This window comes from Hippopotamus amphibius, chromosome 4, assembly GCF_030028045.1.
Source record: "Hippopotamus amphibius kiboko isolate mHipAmp2 chromosome 4, mHipAmp2.hap2, whole genome shotgun sequence".
Lineage (NCBI taxonomy): Eukaryota > Metazoa > Chordata > Mammalia > Artiodactyla > Hippopotamidae > Hippopotamus > Hippopotamus amphibius.
This window is the reverse complement of record NC_080189.1, coordinates 90,120,309-90,142,030: the sequence shown is the minus strand read 5'-3', so window position 1 is coordinate 90,142,030 and position 21,722 is coordinate 90,120,309. Positions and strand designations below refer to the sequence as shown.

At 35.3% G+C, this 21,722-nt stretch overlaps 1 protein-coding gene across 1 annotated transcript in view; it reads left to right on the top strand.

Moving 5' to 3' along the window:
• The window catches only part of MAGI2 (membrane associated guanylate kinase, WW and PDZ domain containing 2), a 1,275,509-nt gene that overhangs the window by 795,876 nt on the left and 457,911 nt on the right, over positions 1-21,722 (top strand). The window contains exon 4 of the mRNA XM_057732512.1: positions 17,868-18,083. Coding sequence (XP_057588495.1) covers positions 17,868-18,083 — 216 coding nt within the window. The remainder of the gene's footprint in view (positions 1-17,867; positions 18,084-21,722) is intronic.

Sequence of the window (21,722 nt, the reverse complement as noted above, 5' to 3'; positions counted from 1 at the left end):
GGTCCATGGATAGTAAAAGGGACATAAATTTTGAAAACCACCATGCTTTTCTTAGCAATCTCATCTTACAAGTTGTACCAAAAGTGAGTTCTTTGTACCTAACCCTAGATAGTCATTCAAGTTTTATTTAACAATTGGATAATATCTAAATCAAAGAAGAAAGTAATAGCCCCACTGTTTTCAGTACTGGTAAGGCAATGTCTCCAGCCCTGTGTTCCGTTCTGTTCAACACTACTTTTTAAGAGTACAGATATGACAGCAGTCTTGCTAGGTGAATGAACGCTGGAAAAGCAGACCTAACTTTGTGAAATGTATGCGAAGTGAGTTTAGACTACATAGTCAGTCAAGACACTTCCTAACCCTAAAGGCAAAATCAATAAGCTAGAGAAAGGAGTTGAAAAGTCAGTAGGTTACCATGAGCTAGGGCAAGTTAAAGGCATTATATGAGTCAGGGTTCTCCAGAGAACCCAATCCTAGAGGAGAAAAAGAAAGCCCAAAATGTTCACCAGTTCCTAAATCGGGGCTTTGAAAGGTGTCCTTTACTGAGCATACAATTAAATGAGTTCGATCCCTGGGAAGAAACTCTGCCCTTTTTTTCTTTCAAATACTTTAAGTCTAGGCAATAATAATAGCACTTATGAGTTATTTAACCATGACCACTGCGCAATGTTGAGTGCTATGCAAAAGCATGCAGCATTTCATTTCCTATCTTCACAATTCTATGTGAAAGGTACTATTATTTATTATACCTGTTTTATAGATGTTATAACATACTCAGAGTTACACAGCTACCATGTGGCAGAGCCTAGATTTGAACCCCTGTTTGTCTGAGTCCGTGGGTCACGCTTTTATTCTAGGTTATACTGTTTCTAGGTAAAAGCAGAGAGATGAAGCCCTACAATAACTGGTATGATAAAGGATCATTCTTTTCTTATTAAGGGAAAGGGTGTAGGGGGCAATAGCTGTTGGCAATATTCCTAATCAAGCATAAAGGCCAAGATCACATTGAGCCATAATTGCAAATCTTTAGCCTTAATAGAAAGTTTTTTATAATTATACCTGCAGGGTTACATGTCTAAGTTTTTCTTTAATTCAGAGCTTTATGTTTTGATACTACCTGGTGAACTGTGTGGGAATGGTTCTTGTACGTTCAATTATTTTAAAATCTGGTATGCAATCCAGTGATCTCCAAGCAAATATTATCCTGGAAGTAGTTGTAGTAGTAGTGGTTGTGGTGGTGGTGGTGGTGGTGGTAGTGGTAGTAGTAGTATTAACAGAAGTAGTATTAGCACAAATAGTATTAGTAGAAGTAGTAATACAAATTAGTAGCAAACAACCATGAAGTACTTACTATATGCCAAAAAACTTGTTGATGTTCATCTCATTTAAGTGCTCAGAATAGTTACACAGAGTTGGTCTTACCATTTTCTTAAAATACAAACAACCAAATGTTGAAATATGGTCTCAGAGAATTAAGGGAGCTTGCCCAGCTAACATATCTCGCCAACTTGAGAGCCTTTTATGAAAACCTTGGGTATCCAAACTTTCTATTTGGATAATGCAATAGGGCAATGAAATGTGCGTTGGGGAAAATGTTTAATGCATTATTAAAATGTGTATGTTTATTTTTAGAATAGAATCCTCAGATTCTAGGGAGCAGCTCAACCTCAGGCTGAATGATGTATTAATACCATAAAGTTAATGCATTTTAGATTTTTCCTTTGGGAGATAGTTACTGTAAACATTTATATAAATAAAATAAAAACCCAAATTTTAAATATATCCCAGTTAATCAGTCTCGTGTTGACCAGATTTAATGAAATGTAGTAAATAGCAATATGTTCTACACAAAGCCACTTTAAAAAATTGGTTTGAGTGTTTCATTTTGTAGCGGTTACTAGTTTAGCAGAGTGAACAAAATACTCTTATATACTTGACCATCAATGTCATTAAATAGTGATTTACCAATTTACTGCTCGTTAATGATCCAGGGCATCATAATAGCTCTTCAGGTCTCTCAGGTAAACACTGTTTAATAGTGTTGCTTGAGAACAAGATTATTTAGAATGACAATTTAACATAAGATGAAGACTTATAATTTCAACTTCCGTTATTCAATTGATAGAACCTAGATTGGACTCGACAGGAATGCCAGGTGGATCCCTGCCCTCCAGAAAGCTAGAGTCTAAGACAGATGCTAAGACAATAAATAGGTTGGCAATTTTATAAGTGGCAACGTAAGTAATATGAAAAGCTGGGATACTAGATTATGAAATTAACATACAGAAGCAGTATTCAGGTCTTTATTTTTGTCATCAGCATATGTTTATAGAGTGCACTTTATATTCAGTGAGCAGCTGTACATTGTGTCCTCAGGACACATCACACTCTTCAAAGTTTTTATTGTGCATCTGGATTGCCTGAAGATCTTGTTAAAATGCAGATTCTGTGTCAATATATCTGGAGTGAGCTTGAGAGTTTGCAGTTCTAATGAGCTCTCAGGTGATGCTTGTGCTGTTGGTCTTCAGATCACACTTTGATTAGCAAGAGTCTAAGTTATCTTAATAAAATCTTCTCCTTAGCATTTCTCATTAAAATGTGATATTTAAACATAAGCATGGCTATTTGGAGAGGTTGTAGTTAGATATTAATGTAGCCCCACCTTAAAAGTGATAAACTATCAGGTAACAAACTTCTTGCCACTTGCCTGAAAACTTTTGGCTGTTCCCATCTAAAAAGACCATTTATAAATGCTAGAAGGTGGTAGAATATCTCCTTTCAGTCAATGTCTTGACTCCTGTCTAAAACTATCCACCTTGGGGTAATCACAAGCTCCTGACACAGATACCTGTCTTTTAAAAATTACACTGAGACCACTAATTCATTTCGTTGAACAGCTGAACAGCTGTCTATTGATAATAACTTTTAGTCACTACCAGTTTAGGCCAAATTGGAGCCAATGACCTTTGGGTGAGAAGTTTCATATTCCATTTCAAGTCCCCGGAGCCATCAAAGTCTCCAGTTGGAAGAATTGTAATTCATGATTTTCAGCACGCTGCCTCCAGCCCAAAGCACAGAGATGGTTTCTTGAAACTCACAGTCACACTTAAGCTGTTGGTTGCTTGTGACATGAATGTAAGAAAATGTAGTGTAAGGATTTGCTTTGGGTTCCTTTTTTTTTCCTAAGCAGTGCTGCAATTGACTAGTATAACATTTACATGGTTACTGGCAATGGATTCCCAGTATTTCTAAGTAAAAATACCAACAAAACATCCCTGGTCAGTATTCTTTATCAGCAGTCATTTTTTAAATGGAACTTCCAAATATGAAGTTAGTTTTCTTTGCTGGGAATAAAAGGGTTATTAGGGAAGATTAGTGGGACGTGTGAACCACTTAGAAGAAAAATTTTGTATGTTCTCATCTTATCACTGTAATAGAGACATGGAGTAATGGGGAAGAAGTGGTAGGCTGGGCCTGTGGTTTTGTTTTCCCTTAGTATTCATTCCTATGAGGTAATCATCTCAATTAATACTGATTTGCCCTTTTATATGGAGGAGACAACCTGATCCAATGGCCTCATAAAAAGGAAATTGCTGAATGAAGTCATTACTCTAATTAGCATTTATGCCCCTGGTGTTAACAGTATACCTTTTTGAAAAATGACGTTTAATACATTCCAACTTACCACACTGAGTAGTAGTTGTAGCCTGAGTGCCACTTTTAATTGTCCTTTCAATATCAGTGTAGACAGATCTACTAATAGGGTTGTGTTATTAGATAAATGCCTCTGGTAGTAGAAAAAAATGTCATTACTAAGCTGGATTGAATAGCTCTTCACTGTGATGAACAGTAAACTATCAAAGCTTATTCATTCAGTTCCTCTTCTTGTCTGTATTCATATAAACAATATCATTCTTTAGCTGATGGAAAATGTTGAATGAAGCTTTCTATCCTCTTCCTAGAAGATTTTGTTCTATATTTAGATTAAATCCCATTCCATTGACCTCCAAAAAACTGCTCAGATTCTCTAGTGTTGAATGTGTTCTTAAATTCTGCAATTTTAGGATTATCGTGTGGACTTGGGAAATCATTTTGTTTTACTGAGATTTCTGCATGAGTATTTCAGTTTTGATGATATCTGATGTGTTTTGGTAAAACATACACACACACACACACACACACACACGTCTTCATCCAGTCTCCATACTATCTCCCATCTCTCATCTCTCTTGTTCTTCTCCAAATTTATTTCCACATAGAACCAAAGATGAATAACCTTTTAGAACGTTAAATAAAATTATACATTTCCCCTCCATAAAATCTTTCCAGATCCCTTGACTTGACTTACAAGGCCGTGTAGGATCTGCTTCCCATCTGTCTTTCCAGTTGAATCCCGCCCCTTCTTCCACACTTAAGACACCAGGCTCTTCCTATCCCATCAACTTTATTCTTGTTATTCTTCAACCTGTAAGCCTGTTCTCCTGGCTTTTCATATGAAAGGCACATTCTCATCCTTCTGTTATCAGTATAAATAGTACCTTTTCAGATAGACCTTTCTTGCCCACTCTACCTAAAGTAGATTTCTCTGTTGCCCTCTCTTAAGCACTCAGGCATGTCCTTTGTCTCATTATTTGATTAATTTTAAATTAATCTTTTCTCCTCTGGACTCAGGTTCCCTGAGGGCAAGTGCTTTATCTTCATTGTTTATTTGCTGGGCACATATCAAATGCTCAGTTAATGAGTCACTATCTATGCTTGGAAAATTGTGTTGGTTTATCCTATAGACCAGGGGGTGGCAATCTATATCCTGTGGGCCAAATCCACTTCAACACCTACTTTTGTACAGCTCACAAAGTAAGAATGGCTTTTGTTTTAAATCATATAAAAAATCAAAAGAATAGTATTCATGTCACATGAAAATCATATGATACTGAAATTTTAGTAGCCATAAATAATGTTTTATTGGAACATAGCCATACCAATTCACTTATGTGCTAACTGTAGCTGCTTGCACACTACAACAGCAGAATTCAGTAGTTATGACAGAAACCATATGCCCAAAAAAGCCTAAAATATTTATTCTCTGGCTCTTTGCAAAAAGATTTTACTGACCCCTAACATAAACAGGTTTGCATATCAGAATTTTAATGCTAAAAATCACCTATGTCATCCTGCAGTATTTTTATAAAGACTATTTGGAAGAAAGAATGATAGGAGATCCTAAAATAGGCTTCTTGAATCCCTCTTATGCTGGCCTGACTTTTAAAATAAATCTCATTTGATTGGTCTACCTCCCACTGAGGCAGTCCTCCATAGCATTGGTTCTCAGATATTAATGTGCATCAGAATGACCAGCAGTGACCCAAGCCCAGAGATTCTGATTACAAGATGGGGAGTGGTGCCTGCGAATTTGCATGTCTAATAAGTCAAGAAATAGTGACCAGGGTTGCATCCTTCTTTACAGGATGTGTGTCCCATCAGTGTAAGAATTTATTTACTCAGTATTGACCATGTGCCAGTGTTATTTTAGATGCTGGGAAAACAAAGCTAAATGATAAATGGCATCTTTTGAGAAGCCAAAATTTAGTGCTATGCAGACATCAAATAAATAATTACAATGAAATGTAAAAGCTGTAACAAGAGGTAGAAACAAACTCTGACGGTGCATCAATCTACACCTGAGTATTTGTGAAGACTTTCTAAAAAGGAAATTAAGACTTAAAGAATTCTCTAATGTTTCAAGAAAAAAAGTCCATATTGCATCATGGTCATGCCAAACCGCAGCATCTCATAAAGAAATCCTGAGTATCAGAAGCAAATTTAGAGGTTCTGTCCAACATTTCTTACTTCCAAGAGAAAGGAGAGGCCATCATGAAAAGACTAACAGTTCTTTAGGCAAGTCGCTAATATTTTTTCCTTCCTACACGTTATTTTGTTTCTTTGGTTTTGTCCTTTGAAACTTAACTAATTATCATTGTTGTCCCCACATCCATCACCTCCCACTAGCCCAAGCTGCCGTCATTGCATCCCTGCCATAGACCCCTCATTGACTTCAAGACTATCCCTCTTACAGCTTCCAATCCATTCTTCATGCTACAGCCTGGCAATCTACTTTAAAAAACAAATCTGAATGTCTTTTAAAACCTTGCCCGCACTTTTGGAAAATTATCCCAAAGCTTTAACAAAACCTTTTAGGCTCCATGTGATCTCTAACCTCAGGGCTCCCCCTTGTTGTTGGCACCAAGTACATTGTTCTCCTTTTAATTCTTCTAAGGAACTATCCTTCCCCTAGAGCCAGGGCTTTTGCACATTTATTCCTTCAGCCTGGAATACTTTTCCTGTATGTCTTGAACCTTTATTAGATTCTACTCATCTTTCTAATCTCAATTTAGACATCAGTGTCATGGGAAGCTGGCCTTTCACTGACTCCACCCCTGTCTCCACTGTCAGAAGCAAAAGATGACTAGTCCACACTGGTTATCAGTCTGGAAACAAAGGCCATGTTACTGTAGTACCAAGGGAGTGTAGGGAGAGAAGGTTAATCATTGCATTAAATTTGCCATCAAATATACCTTCAGTTAGTTTCATATCATCAAAAACCAAACTTTAAATTTCAAACCCTTGAGTCCATAGTCCTTGAGTTACTGGAATGTTAAAATATTTTACAACATAGACCATGTCCTGAGTAAAACTGAGAAAGGGGAAGCTTATCTGCCTAACTAGTTAGCAGAAATTTTACAATTAGCTTTTATAAGCAACTAGGTTTGTTTTGGGGAAGAAAACACACATAAACACACACATGTTCACATATATATCAACTTCCGTCTAGCTCAACCATTTAACCTTCAGAGAAGTTCTTGGGACAAGTTTCAGAAACAATAATGAAATTTTATTTCTTATTCTTTAAAATTTTTTATTTCTTAAAGATCTGTATTGACCCAGAAATATTTTGGTCCAGATGGTTTTTAATCATATCGCAATTTTTTTTTTTTTCGTTAACAAGCCTAACTTAAACTCTTCTCAGAGTTCTCAGAACACCACTACTTGACCTTTATAGCTCTTGTCAGTTTGTAATTTTGCATTTGTGTAATTATTTGACTCACATCCATCTCCTCAGTAAAAAATAAGCTCGAAGAGGACTTGCTTGTCTTTTTCATCATTGTGCCCTGATAATTTATTCCTGGCACATAGTAGGCTCTCAGTAAATATTAGCTAAATAAATGATAGAATAATTGGCTTGGGCAGCTTATGAGAGTCTCAACCCCTGGTGACCCTTGAAACCTTTTCCTGGCTGAGCCTCTTCTCAATCAAGTGTCTATTGTTGTCCTGGACCTTTGGATTGACTCTAACCCTTACCTTCACCCACTCTTATTAGTTTTGGATGCCATTACCTGCTTACAGTAATTGATTGCTTATTGAGTTTACTTTTTTCAGAAGACCTAGAAGAGGAACTGAAATATTATGCAATCTAAACATTATTTTTTGACATGTAATCAACATAAAAGTAACTGGGATGCTTTACTTTTTTGTACCTTCTTCAAAATCTAGTGTGGATTTTATACTTATACAGCTTCTCAATTCAAATCAGCCACATTTCAAGGCCTTAACAGCCAGCTACAACAAGTGGCTGCCATATTGGACAGTGTAGCTTAGTACGTTATCAGCTATTAGATGATGAGAGATGAGCACACATGCATGGCTTTGGGACAGAATGTCACTCAGGAATAATGTTAGAACTTCATGAGAAGGCACATCTCAGTCTTCCTCATTCTCATCCCCATCCTACTCCTTCTCATCTTCTTCCTTTTTCAACCTTTTCTTCCAATTCTTTCTTCTCCTCTTCCTCCTGCTCATTTTTCTTCTTACTTTCCATTTCTTTTCTGATCTTTTTCCCACATATTTCTCCCTCTACTTTTTCTTCATTAATGCAACAATTTTTCTACAATAAATTTTTGTTTTTGATACTTTCAAATTTACTACAATGAGAAGGATAATGTGAAAGGCAAAATTATAATGTAAAAACTTAAGGACTGTGGGAGGTGTACCTCAATAAAAAATACACCTTAAAAGAATAAGTGGTTGGTTTCTGGACTTTAAAATATAAACTGCCAGTAACTCTGACAGAATTATCTTTGTCACAGTTTGATTTTCACTGGTTTTGAGTACATTGATTCAGAAAAAAAAATGCATTATTCAAGACTTGTTATAGCTACACGGACAAAGCCTTATGGTTAAATACCAAAAACTCTTATTCCTTTACCTTTTGTGGTTGTTCTTTGTTTTCCTGGCTTATAAATTGCTTCTACTTAAATCTAAATTGCTGCTAACTTTAACTATACTCTAACATCTAGGATTTATATTTGTATCTCACAGGTCATAATGAAAATATTAACTCTTAAAAGTCATAAATTTTTTTAAGCTCTTTATTGGAATATAATTGCTTTACACTCTTGTACCGGCTTATGAGGTACACCAAAGTGAATCAGCTGTATTCATACACGTATCCCCATATCCCCTCCCTGCCACAACTCCCCCCCATCCTCCCTGTCCCGGCCCTCTAAGGCATCACCCATCATCGAGTTGATCTCCCTTTGTTATACAGCAACTTCCCACTAGCTATCTATTTTACAGTTGGTAGTATATATATGGCTATGCTACTCTCTGACTTCTTCCGAGCTTCCCCTTCACCCCCCACCCCCACAAGCCCGTGTCCTCCAGTCCATTCTCTGCATCTGCATAAAAGTCAAAAATTTTTTAAGTATCACATGGAATAAAATATAAAGTTGAAATACTTCATATATGGCCTTCCACAAAGTAATCACAGTTCACATCCTGTGAGAGATATACTTAGGGGCTTTCTAATTCACCAACAGGGATGGATGCAAATGAAAGGCTTGGAACAAAAATAGAAATACTCTGTAACCACAACCATTTCCCAGAAGGGAATGTGCAGAGAAATATAAAGAGAGAGTAACGTGACAGTTCTCCACGTTTGTGTTGGGAAAGCAAATGAGTCCAGGCTCTCAAGTAATTGAAATTGTTGGCTGCAATTTATTGTTATTCTCTACTCATTGACAATTCAGGATTTTCTGATATGATGGCAAGGAAATATAACCTGTTATCATTGCATCGTTTAAAAATTTGCAGAATTTTGGAGGTAAGTACTTTAAAACTATGACCCAATTCTGTCATTTAACAAATGGAAACTAAAATTCAGAGGAGTTTAATGCCTAATTCAAGGCCTTTTAGAAAGTTAATGGTAGAATCTTGATTAGAACCCAGATCCTCTCTGTGCTGCGCTCTTTCCTATGCATGCTTGGAAAAATCCAGCAAAGAAATTTTCCAAGTAGAAGTAAAATTTTTCTGACTTTTATTAGCGACTAAGAATTAGATATTTGGCAAATTTCTTTAGTCATTAACTAATAATCAAATTAAGATTAATCAGAATTTCCCTAGATATTGTACTTGCAAGACAGCGACAAAAGAAAGCCTTAGAGGTTTCCTGATTTCTTAGTGACTTTATAGCATCACGGTTAATAGCACCATTGAGAGAAGGAAGTTATGTGACAAGCCATAAATGCTGTGTGAGGAAAATAATACTGTCCTTGAGAGGTTTGGTTTTCTTTATCAATTTTTGAAGAAGGAAATTTAATCAAGATGGCTATCGCAGGAATCCACTGAGCTTTGTACAAATGCCCATTTAAAAATTCATCAAAATTTCACCTCTACTTTCTTATCTACTGAGCCATGACGGGACTGTCTCTTAAGGACTGAGCCCAGTAGACACTGTAAAACTTAAACAATTAATTGCATTAATAACACAGTTGCAAATGGTTTCCATTCAAAAAGATAGACATGTAAATTTGGTACTAACTGGAATTATAATAGAAATTATTTTTTTCTCAGTACTCCTTTCCCCAAACTCTTTGCATTGACCTTTGCTTATGTTCCCCAAGGATCATCACATGTATCTTACCAGGTGCCCTCACCACCCAAGAAAATATCTCTATTGTGATTTGAGAACACTAAAAAATAAGTTCTTCTAAAACATGTGTTCCCCACTGATTTGACCAAATTTCATGATCAACGTTTTGGATTAGATTTAAATCCTATTAATATGCAAAATATAGTAAGCCAATTTTAGGTGTTGGCATCGAGTTTAAATTAGTTTATCAGGGTGGTGATCCAGTCACTTAGCAAGAACTAAAGAAAATTAGAAATCAGACACATACCATATAGAAGAAAAAGAAAATTGGAATTATTATGAGCATAAGGTATGAAAGAAGAGTCTAGTGAGAGAAGTATGAGGCACTGGATTCTGAACACTGTGGATGATCAAAATGAGAGTGTTACCAGAGAGGTAACAAGAGGGAGGAAGACAAATGTGAGTACTCTCTGTTCTCACGCTATTACCATGAATCAACAGGCGCTCTCTCTATGGGTTATGACTAACTGAAAAGTGTTCTTCAGTCCTATTCTTGAACAGAAGACAGGTTCCTCACACATGTCCATACTTATATCATTTGCTTGAAACATTTGTTCTTTTTTTTTCCACTTTCTAACTTATAACTTGATAATAAAGTCAGAAGTGGATTTTTCAGGTTAAGACAAGACAGAGTGATAAAATGGGTGATTAGGAAGCAGAATGGAAGAAAGTTATTATGAAATGTACATCCGTTGGGTGCTTAATAATATCTTACATGTACTCAGTGCAGCAAAGCAATTAAACAAAAGAAATATCAGTGACACAATGTCACCTGAAGTTGTCATTGTATTTTGGTGTTTTCTCAGTCAAAGTAGAGATTTTCGCTTTATCGTTTGTGAGAAAAATGAGTCAGGTGATGATATGGTAACCTAAAATGTTATTTGATAAAAGTGTAAGACCGTGCTGTCCAACAAAGTAGTCACTAGGCGCATATGGCTTTTCAGCACTCAAAATGGGGCTTGTCTGAATTAAAATGTGCTTTAAGTGTAAACTATACACTGGGTTTTGAAGACTTAGTAAGAAAAAAAGTAAAAATATTGCAATTCATAACTTTTATATTATATTGAAATGATAATATACTGTATGTGTTGGGTAAAGTCAAATATATTATTACAATAATTTTCACCTTTCTTTTTCCCTTTTTAGTGCTGCTAACTAGAAAATTTTAAATGACATATATGGCTTGTATTTGTGGCTGTTATTACATTTTTATCAGACAGAGCTGCTCTAAGGAATTTAATATTATTTAAGTGTGACACGCTTGTGAATTGGGCTTGTAGGGTTTTTTTTATGTTACTATAATTATAAATGTTCAAGTGCTTTACTTTGAAAGCAGATGTATATTTGACATTGAAAAATCGTATGTAACTTCCTTATGTTCTCTTGAGGATTTCTTTGCATGATTTCTTTACCTATTTTATTTGGCACAGGTGGGAAGTGTTCTGAACTCTTCTGAATAATGCTTAAGGGAAGAGTCACTAAAAGGAAGGGTATCTGGTTTCCTTTAAACAAGGAACCACCTACCCTGACCAGTCAGCAGATAGTTCCACTTAGCAAAGATTTGTCCTGTGTCTGTCAACATTGGATCATGTTGTTAAACCAGCATTCATTACTTTAAAATAAACTTGAAATTCTTAGGTGGGGATTGTTGTAGAATAATTCAATTTCGCATGTGAAAAAACATAAATTTTCACATTGTTTGCACAATTGTCCACCTTTTGAAAGTCACATTCAATATTGAACTTTCAAAGAATTCAGCAGTTTACTGTTTAGCACGGATATCAGTGACAAAATACCATTTGAATGTTTTTTTCTATTTGTGTCACATGTGACATGAATGCTTTTCACCACAAAAGAAAAATACATCATCCTTTGAGGTCAGAGTTTTTTTTTTTGCATTTTGGTTTTAAGTTACTAACTATATATGGATATGATGAGGAAATGATACCTTTTAGGGGGAGATCAAATCTAAGTATCAGAGCTGCTTACAAAAATAACTTCCAAAGTCAGTTGTCAAAAACGTTCTACAGGGGAACTTTGAGTCTTATTTTCTGGTAGGAAGTGTAGTTTTAGAAAAGTAGAATATTTTCTAGGTTACGTTTACTATGTATTTATATAATTTCTAATTTACTAACTGGGTAGCCATGTGACTGTGATTCTTATCATGGCAGAACCATCTTATGATGGTTTTTGGTACTAATTTTCAGTCATTACTAACCCTTGTATAATATGTTAAACACGTCTTAAAGTTTGAATTTAGAGTCCTCTCATGTTTTATCTGTTTCTGTTAATACAAACATACATCTCTAGTGTGATAAAAATAATTATTTACTTATGTACGATCTGTCAGGTTTTCCAACATGATTAATTGTGCGTGGACCTGGAACTCTAACTCTCTCCTCTCCATTTAATGTCGGAGTCAATTTATGCAGGTGCCATCAGGAGGCCAAGTATCAAACTATTTGCTCCATTTATAAAAGTGTAAAAAATAAATGATGAGATTTTCAACCTCTCAAATTTTGCCACACATTCTTTCCAACACAAGGACATATTCTCTAGTTCTCTGGGGATCTCAGTGATGGGCTGTGTTGTATGCATGCCCTGAAGTGTCTGTAGGCAGTCATCTCTCTTCCACTAAATCATTATCCAAAGTTGATTCTTTCTGGTTACCAAAATGGGAATAAAAGCACTGAGAATATTGGGGAGGAATGGGGGTCAAGACCTTAATCTGTGAGGTATCTTGAAGACAAGAATATTACCTTTCTAAAATCCATCTCCGTTTGGGTGCCTTGTGGAGTGATAGATGGTTATTTGATGTAAAACCTACACGTGAGTATTATACACCCAAAGGATTAAAACAACAGAGTCAACATCTGGGTCTACTACTTAAAAAGTCAAATGAACTAAATAACAAATCACAAGTTTCTATCATGAAAACTGATCTTGTTTAAAAGGAAAAAGTGTTGGAAATAAGTAGTGTGTTTCAAAGTATTTCAGTTTGTTACTAGCACTTTCACATTTCCTCATACCCAAAATTAGTTTTTAGTGTCTTTGCTACTTCTTGTCATAATGTCGAAACTTATAGACATAAAGAATATGGTGCATCTCAGAAAATACTATTCTGATATCTATTACCCTTCAACAAAGACTATGGATACAAAAAAAGGGAACAGTTTAAAATTCACTGAAATCATTTTCTATTCTTTTGCCCTCACCATTAAAATCAATGTGTTGGGGAAAAAACCTGGGTAGGGTCAGAAGACAAAAACATTATTTTAAAAACTTAGATTAATAGTTTTTGAAAAGATTATTTGGTCTAACAAGCATGGAGAAAGCAAAGAAGTAATTCTGTGATAGTCTTCACGTATAGTATATGAAAGTTATTTAAAAAGCTCTTTTCATCTCTTCTGGTTGACTTAGGAAGGGCCTGCATAAAAGTGAGTGATGGATTATATTTTACAAGTGTTTTCGGACTTCCTAGGTGGCGCAGTGGTAAAGAATCCACCTGCCAATGCAGGGGACACGGGTTCGAGCCCTGCCCTGGGAAGATTCCACGTGCCATGGAGCAACTAAGCCTGTGTGCCACAACTATTAAAAAAAAAAAAAAAACAAGTGTTTTCTAGGGAGGTTAGTTCATAACAATGTAGTCTGTTTTAGTCTCTCTCCCCTTGCAAGAAATTAGTATAACAGTGTTCAATGTAAATGGTCATATATTAAATATTTTTATTGTTATGAAACTCATTATTGACGTTTGATAGACTATTCTTTTTATTCAAATTTCTGGAAAGCTTTTTTCATATTTATAATGTAAGAAATGACTTATTCACCCTGTGTCACTCTTTCATAACTCTATCTTTATGAAAAAGCCATTCAAGGACTTAAAAATATGAAGAATAAATCAAGTTAAATCAAGTTTCTCAAATAATTGTCTCTTTTATTTTCCAGGCATTGATTCAAAATTAAACTGTTATAGATTACCTTAATTATAATAGAATTAAGTGGGCAATGTTATGCACAATATCATTTCCATTGTCATCATATTCAACAACCAAGTTAGTGAAATTTTTTATTAAACTTACATGAAATTGCGAATCAATACATCTTTCTTTACAAATACAAACATAGTCAGTAAAAAGTGGTCTAAGAAAGCCTATAATCCCTACTGCATCCCCCCAACACACACACACACACACACACACACACACACACAGACACTTAGTTTTGGAAGAGGGGAGGGAAAAAAAATCACCTAAAATGTCCCTGCTTCATGATTTGGTAGCAATCATTGCCTTTCCCTTTTGAAAGTGATATTTTTCTGCTCATTGGTTTTGGCTTTGAATGAAGTCCTAGAGGACTCTGTCAATTCTGGGTAGGTTGCAAATTGCATCGTATTTTTTTTTTCTCTTGAGAGGCAATATAGTATTTTGAAAAGAAATGAGGTTCCTAAGTCAAATGGATATAGGTTTTCCACTTGCTTCATGTGTAATATTGGAAAATAGTTTAATTTTTTAGAGCCTCCATTTTCATTTAACTGCAGAGGCAGAATGACTTCATTCTAATCCCCATCAGATCCAAGAGCTCAGAAGTAAAATGCCCTTTACAGTGTCCAGCTCACTCAATTGTGGTGATGATGGTAATAGTAGTAGCTGTAGTTGCTTTTGTCATCTTACAGCCCCACAGTCCCACTTTAACTAAATTAATTTAAGGATATAAAGAAACAGCCAGATTAGGGGACACAGGATTCAGAGTCAGGTTTATCTCACCATGATCTGTGCTGTTAAACATACACCATATTGTTTTGGTATTTTGAGGTTTTAGATTCTCTAAATGCTGGCACTATGCATAGAGACACTTCATTCTTAATGGAACAGTTTTTCTAAATTATATTTTTAAGGAGTTTTGATGTTTATTAGTTTTTTTAAAACATGCTGGTATGTTACCCCAAAGGCACATTTTGTCTTTAGTATATTGATTTGTATATATTTAAAATCAGGAAATCATTTCGGTGACTTAGCTACCTGACCATCTGGCTGATTTTTCAGCTTCTTTTAGGTTCTTTGTTCTGGTTTCTTTGTTCTATCCATTTGGTTTAAGGTAATAGCCTATTCTCCATGAATTATATTTCTCAAATATAGTAACTGCATGTGTTATTTCTGTGCCTTTTTTAACTTGCTATTATTATTGCTAATAAAGATAATCTTAATAACTAATGATTTGTACTCTTTTACATCTAAAATTTAATCTAAAGTATTAATTTCGTAAGTCAAATTGTAGAAATAGAATATTGCTATATAATTTATAATCACATCACATGTCAATAGGTGTAATTATTTAGGAATATATATTCAACAGAATCTGTTACTTAATATTTATTTTTATTCTGAGCTATGCATTTATTTCTAATTACTAAAAGGTTCTTTTTCTGCCTCAGGGAGATTTAAACCATAAAAGACTAATTGGAAAAAAAAATGAGCACTGAAGCGTGGTTCATTTTTCTTAGTAATATATGTACTTAAAAGCACTGAAGATCTCCGAACACTACTTGAAATTATGTTATTTCTTAGGACATTGTGTTTATTAGATAAGGAGTTAAGTATTGTGATTCTGTAGGGAGACACAGCAGTGTACTGAGAACGGTGCTAGCCCTCATGGGTGCTGAAATACTGTAATAGTTCCTAGACTTCTAGGGAGAAACCAACAGTTTTTGTTTGCTCAGAATTTGGCCAGTACCTTTAAAGGTCTGATTCATTTGAAATGCTGTAAATCAAATTAGAAAGTAACTTTGAGCAAAATGTACATCATCCACTTTGCAGACGTCTGGATAAAAGTTGTACGTGTATAAGAAAAGAACCACTTTACATGATCATTTTTTTCTGGTATTATTATTACAACTGTGAATATCTGTGAAAATGAGCAATAGCGTTTGTGGCACGTCTAGGCTTCAGAATAGTCACTCACTTCATGCCAGCATGAGGTTTACACTGCCACTGAAACAACTACAGTTTCACAATGTATTATTCCTCATACATTCTTACTTCATTGTCACAGTGGCCCAGCGAGGAGGGCAGGTGTAGTGGATATTTGTCACGTCTGCCTGTCCAGAACCTCAAGACCCTTCCTACCCCTGGGAGGGCCCTGAGATAAGATGGATGGAAGGTCGGGCTCTGCCCCCCTCCCCTGAAATCGAAGGAGGGCAGTGCTCCTCAGCTGCTCAGGGGCACCGGTGTGACTGAGATTCAGCCAAGGAGGTAACCGTGCCTGAAAGGTTTCCTGGAAATGAACGGAATCAGAGCTCCTGAGAAGAGTTTGGATTTATCCCCAGCAAGGCAGCTGCCGCTGAGGGCGGTGCATGTGGTGGTGGAACCTGCTGGGATTTCAGGAGTCAGGGCCAGCAGACACAGCTCGGGTGTCCACACTGGACTCTTTTGTTTCTGTGCATTTCCCCCAAGGTTTTCCAGCCTCGTCCCTCAACTAGCCATCTCATATCTTTTCAGCACATTCTTATCGTCTTTAAGTTTACTAGAGTATGTTTTGGTTGTTTGCAACCCAGAGTGCAGCTGATTATAACACGTACTGTCACTTGCAATTTATAGATGAAGAAATTGAGCCATACTAAGTAAATAACTTGTTTGAATTGTAGTTATATATAGAAAGTTTCTACATAGAAAATCCAAATCTAGACCCGGTAACTTTTACTTAGGGGCTGTTCCTCTCGCAGCACTGTTTTTCCAGTTGCCTTCAGTGGCCTCTGCAGATAGTGAGACGTGTTTCCCCTTCCATGCCTCCTAGATTGAGTGCTTCATCCTATTTCCTGTTTTAATGCTTATCTGCTTAAGGTCAAATGTGCCTGTCTTCCACACGAGATCATTGAGCATCTAGGAGACAAGGATTGTATTACAGTCATCCGTTCCCCTCAGACGTGTCCTGGGGTGCTTGGGTGCATAGTCGGTACTAAATAAAGATTTTAGGGAATGAGTGAGCAAATACGTGCATAAATTATTCAATTAGCTGAAAACACCCGTATGGGTTTGAAGTTGATGCTAAAAATTAACATTGATTTTTAAATAACATCACTATGCTTTTTACCAATCAAAAATTTAAACTATTTTTTATAAGTAATTTGCTTTGAATATATAAAGATGTTCACATAGTAAGCATATATTGATGTTACTATTTGCCAGGCTCTTATTACAGAGATAAATAAGAATTAGTCTCCTCTTTGAGAAGTCTTATAGACTGATGGTGGAAGCAAATGATTCCATAGCTCAGATCATGGAGCTGTGGGAAAAAGAGCTGTGGTCATCTGAAGAATGATTAGAGCAGCAGGCCCACTGTCAGCAGCCATGGGAACCACTAAACTAGCATGAAGGTACAGCTCTGGGCAGGATGCTGTGCACATCAAGGACAACAGCCAGGGCCCTTTGAAAGCTGAGGAAAGTACAACATGCTTTGCCTGTCCAGAATGTTGTGAAATTTGCTTTAAAAAAAAAAAGTTACCCATACTCTTATTCAGACATAATTATTTTTTTAAAAGATTATAATCAAGGCTTGTTATCAAAAATTTTTGATTAATTTGAAATTGCTATGTAACATGAAACTAATAGCTAAGACTTTATTTTGATTTAGCACTAAGGTTAAATGAAGGTAGATCTATATCTTTATTTAAGCATTGACGCCCACTACAATGGAAGCAACAAATAAACACATAAACAACAAATAAACAACAGAAAAGGATATAAAATGATATATATGTATATATAAAATACATATATATATATATAAAAATTAGGATACACATTTGTTAGTAAAATTTCCATTCTTTACAAAGTATGCACACCAGTAGGAGAAATATTTAATTTCATATGTTTTGTATCATTTGCAGACAATTACTACGGTACCCCAAAGCCTCCAGCAGAACCAGCACCATTGTTATTAAATGTAACAGACCAGATACTTCCTGGAGCCACTCCAAGCGCTGAAGGAAAACGAAAGAGGAATAAATCAGTGAGCAACATGGAGAAAGCAAGCATAGAGCCTCCTGAGGAGGAGGAGGAAGAGAGGCCTGTGGTCAATGGAAATGGAGTAGTAGTAACACCAGGTTAGTCATTTACATTTGTTATAGGTTCATCAGCTCTTCTAGATGTAGCTGAATATATATTATATCCGTGTGTTCAAATGTCCAAATGTATATTTTTTTTCACATATGTGTATATTCTCACATATATATGTTCAGAACATTACAGTTCTCTTCAGAGATGACTACAGTTCTCTTCAGAGAGAAGATTATGATATCAAATAAAGGACGTGATTCTTATATCCAATTTATTAGTGTTAATTTTAACATATCAAGCAATTCATTCAACTTCCTCAATTTCTGGTTTCACTTATACAATATTAATGGCAATATAGTAAGTGGTTTAAATCTTAGAAGGTGTCACAAGTCACGACTATGATTGTGTGACGTGAAAGTTTTGTTAATTAGTATTAGATACACTCTATCCTTAGATATCTCACTATACTTTCAGTTCTGTGAATAGAGGTTGTATCGTATGATTTAGTTAACATCTTCAGTGAATATAGCCCACAGAATAACTATAGCTACAAAATGCCCATGTATTTATCCCCTGACCCTTACCACCCTTTCTGACCATTTGGAGAAAGCATATTCACACTTGACATTGTGAAGGCAATTACTCTTGAACAAGGGAAAGGCTTGTTATCCCTTTAATTTATCATCTGTCATATCACATATGTAAAAAATGTTAGACAGATATAAAGTGTGTTTGTGCACGGTATGCATTTGCAGTTCTCTTGTGTTTATTACTAACATAGTGCCAAATTTTTTATTTATAAAATAGATTTTTTCACAATCTTATTCATAATTAAATGTTACCAGCACTAAACTATGTCATTCTCTTTACCTGTAATCTTGGAATAAGTTTCCAAAGTTTTGCTGTAGTTATTTATTTTTAATAATGGCATATCATTATTTTAATGGGCATTGAAAATCTAAGGGCTGTGTTAAAACTGTTGAGAAAATGTTAACGTACCTTTGCATGCATATTATTCTTAAGATATTTCCTACAACTACTTTGATGTCTGTACTTTTACTTATCACTGTACCGCTTCTATAGTGACATAATATTTGAATTTTCATGCCCAATTATTTTTATGAAAGAAAAGTTTCATAAGCCTATTTTTTTTACCTTCCTTTTCCATAATACTTGTAAAAATGTTCTTCACTAAACATAAGGAAACCAAAATTCAATATGTCAATCAAGGTATAAAACCTTAAAAAGTGGTTTCCTCTTGGTTACTCAGAGGAGGGTAACTCCATTAATATATTGGTTAAAAAATTATTCTCTGACCCTAGCAATAATTGATTTCTGGGTACAAATGCTAAAAATCACTACAGGTACATGATGTAACTTGTTTACTATAATATGATGTGGTAATTTTCAAGCAATTGGATACCTTCTCTTTTTTGATTCTGAAATATCTCCGTCAAAATATTTACTTTTCATCATGTAATGGTTTTAAATTAAGTTGATAGGGCATCGTTTTCTTAGTTGATCTTTGACGTGAGAAGCAAAACAATTTAGCTGAGTAGAAGCAAGTAATCACGAAAGAAGCAGAAGTTGGGTGTCAAAAGAGCAGTTACAGAATTTCTTATTGGTTAACACCTTATAGTTAAAAATGTAAATTATATGGCCTCGTTAGGCCTAAATCACTGATTTCTATTTCATTTTATATTCTGTATAGGGCAAATCAAATGAAGTGTTCTTGGCCCACAGATTCTTAAACTAGAAATTTACTTAACTGGGGGACATAGTGAATCTGGAAAGCTCTATCCCCCCCCTTTTTTTTTAAATTTTACTTATTTATTTGTTATTTTGGGGGGGTACACTAAGTCCAATCCTCTGTTTCCATACACACATCCCTGCATTCCCCGCTTCCCTCGACTCCCCCCCCACCCTCCCTCGAGTCCCCTGCTCTATCCCCTGTTATTCTTACCTCATGCCTAGGAAGTTTTTAAGGCTTCAGGGAAAATGGACCGGGTTGAACTCTTCTTTACCAGCCCAAGTCATGTGACTGTCTCTGGACTTCTGAGCCTGACAATGATAGAGAACAACTGTGCAGGCCAGTTTGGGGATTTCTGGATAGTCAACAGATGCCACAAACAGTGGTTCTGTGAGCCTGGCTTGGCAAGTGGTCTTATACTAATTTTTCTTTCTATTTATGGGACATGAGAGGTACATAAATTAGGCATCTGTTCACCCAGTGTTCAAAGATGGAGGAAACAGCCCCAAACCAGAAAACTGGTTCATCGTCCCTTATTAGAAATCTTTTGGCAAGTCTCATTTTTTGAAATGTCATTATTTTTCTTTATGTTTATCCAAGAGAAACTTTAGGATGAAACTTTTTCTTTGCCCCCCTCCTATATACATTTACCAAACTCTTCACCGTTTGAACCTCACCACGTTTTTTCTAGCCCAGGGTCTTTGTCTTCTTCTCATACACATTCATTGGATACAGGACACTTCAAACAATGTTGACAAAATTGTTGCTTAAATTTTAGTTAACACTGCCCTGTAAGAGGCTGTAATAGTAATCAATATCAGACATCAGTTTAGAACATAAACAGTATAATTAGTGAGGCACATTTGGAATGGGAGAAAAGCTTACTGAGGTCGCTTTATTCTTTTACCAGTAATATTGATAATAATGGTAATAAACAATATTAGATAATTAACTTCTTTTGGCTCTTAACCATGTGCTAGGAACTTCTTAACCTCATTTTGTGCATTAGTTTATTTAATTCTCCTATCAGTCCTATTAGCTGAGTACTGTTTTACAGATTAGGACACTGAGGTACACTACAATTAAATAATTTGCCCAGTAACTGGAATTCATGTATAGGAAATCTGCATCCAGAACCCATGCTCTTAGCTGCTATACTATCCTGCTATACTATACCACCAAACAGAAGCATAAATACATTTCTTAGCAATTTGTAGACACATGACCACTGTTTTACTTGTACATCTTTAAACATGGAATTATAAATTTTTACCTCCCAAAGCCTTCTTCTTTCTTTCATTCCTGGAAATCATGTACAAGTGAACTTATTTCCTTCTGTGAATATAAAATATTACTAGTTTTTTTTGTAATAGTCTGTATGTATATAAGTACCAAACCTACCAGTCTTTAAGTCCTTATATACTTTACCAAAATGAACTGTTTTCTCTATATAAATGAAGGTTTTAGAGTCCTCAGTTTACCCCATTACTCATTTTCTTTATCTTTTCTCCTTTGAACTGTAGTTTATAGAATTATGTATTTCTTTTTCTTTCAGACCATATTTATGTAAAGTCAGTGACCACTTTTAAATAGGTAATTTCTCCATGAAGTTCTACTAATATATCAATGAATATTCACATATGTGAATATTTATTTTATTGTAGGTTCCCTCTTTTTACTCAAAATTACATTATAGAAATGTTTCTTTCTCTGATATATGTCACTCTGGTGATAGAAATCCTCTATCCTTAGAAATGTAGTTTATCCTTGTAAATAATAAAAATGCAAAAATGAAAATAAAATAAATAATGGCAACTTCCCTTTAATGAATACATATAGTGTGCTAGGCATATAAGACATATATTATCTCTAGTCCCATAATCACAGTATATTTGCTTAACACATGAGATGCTGAAATTTACCTTAAGGTACTTAT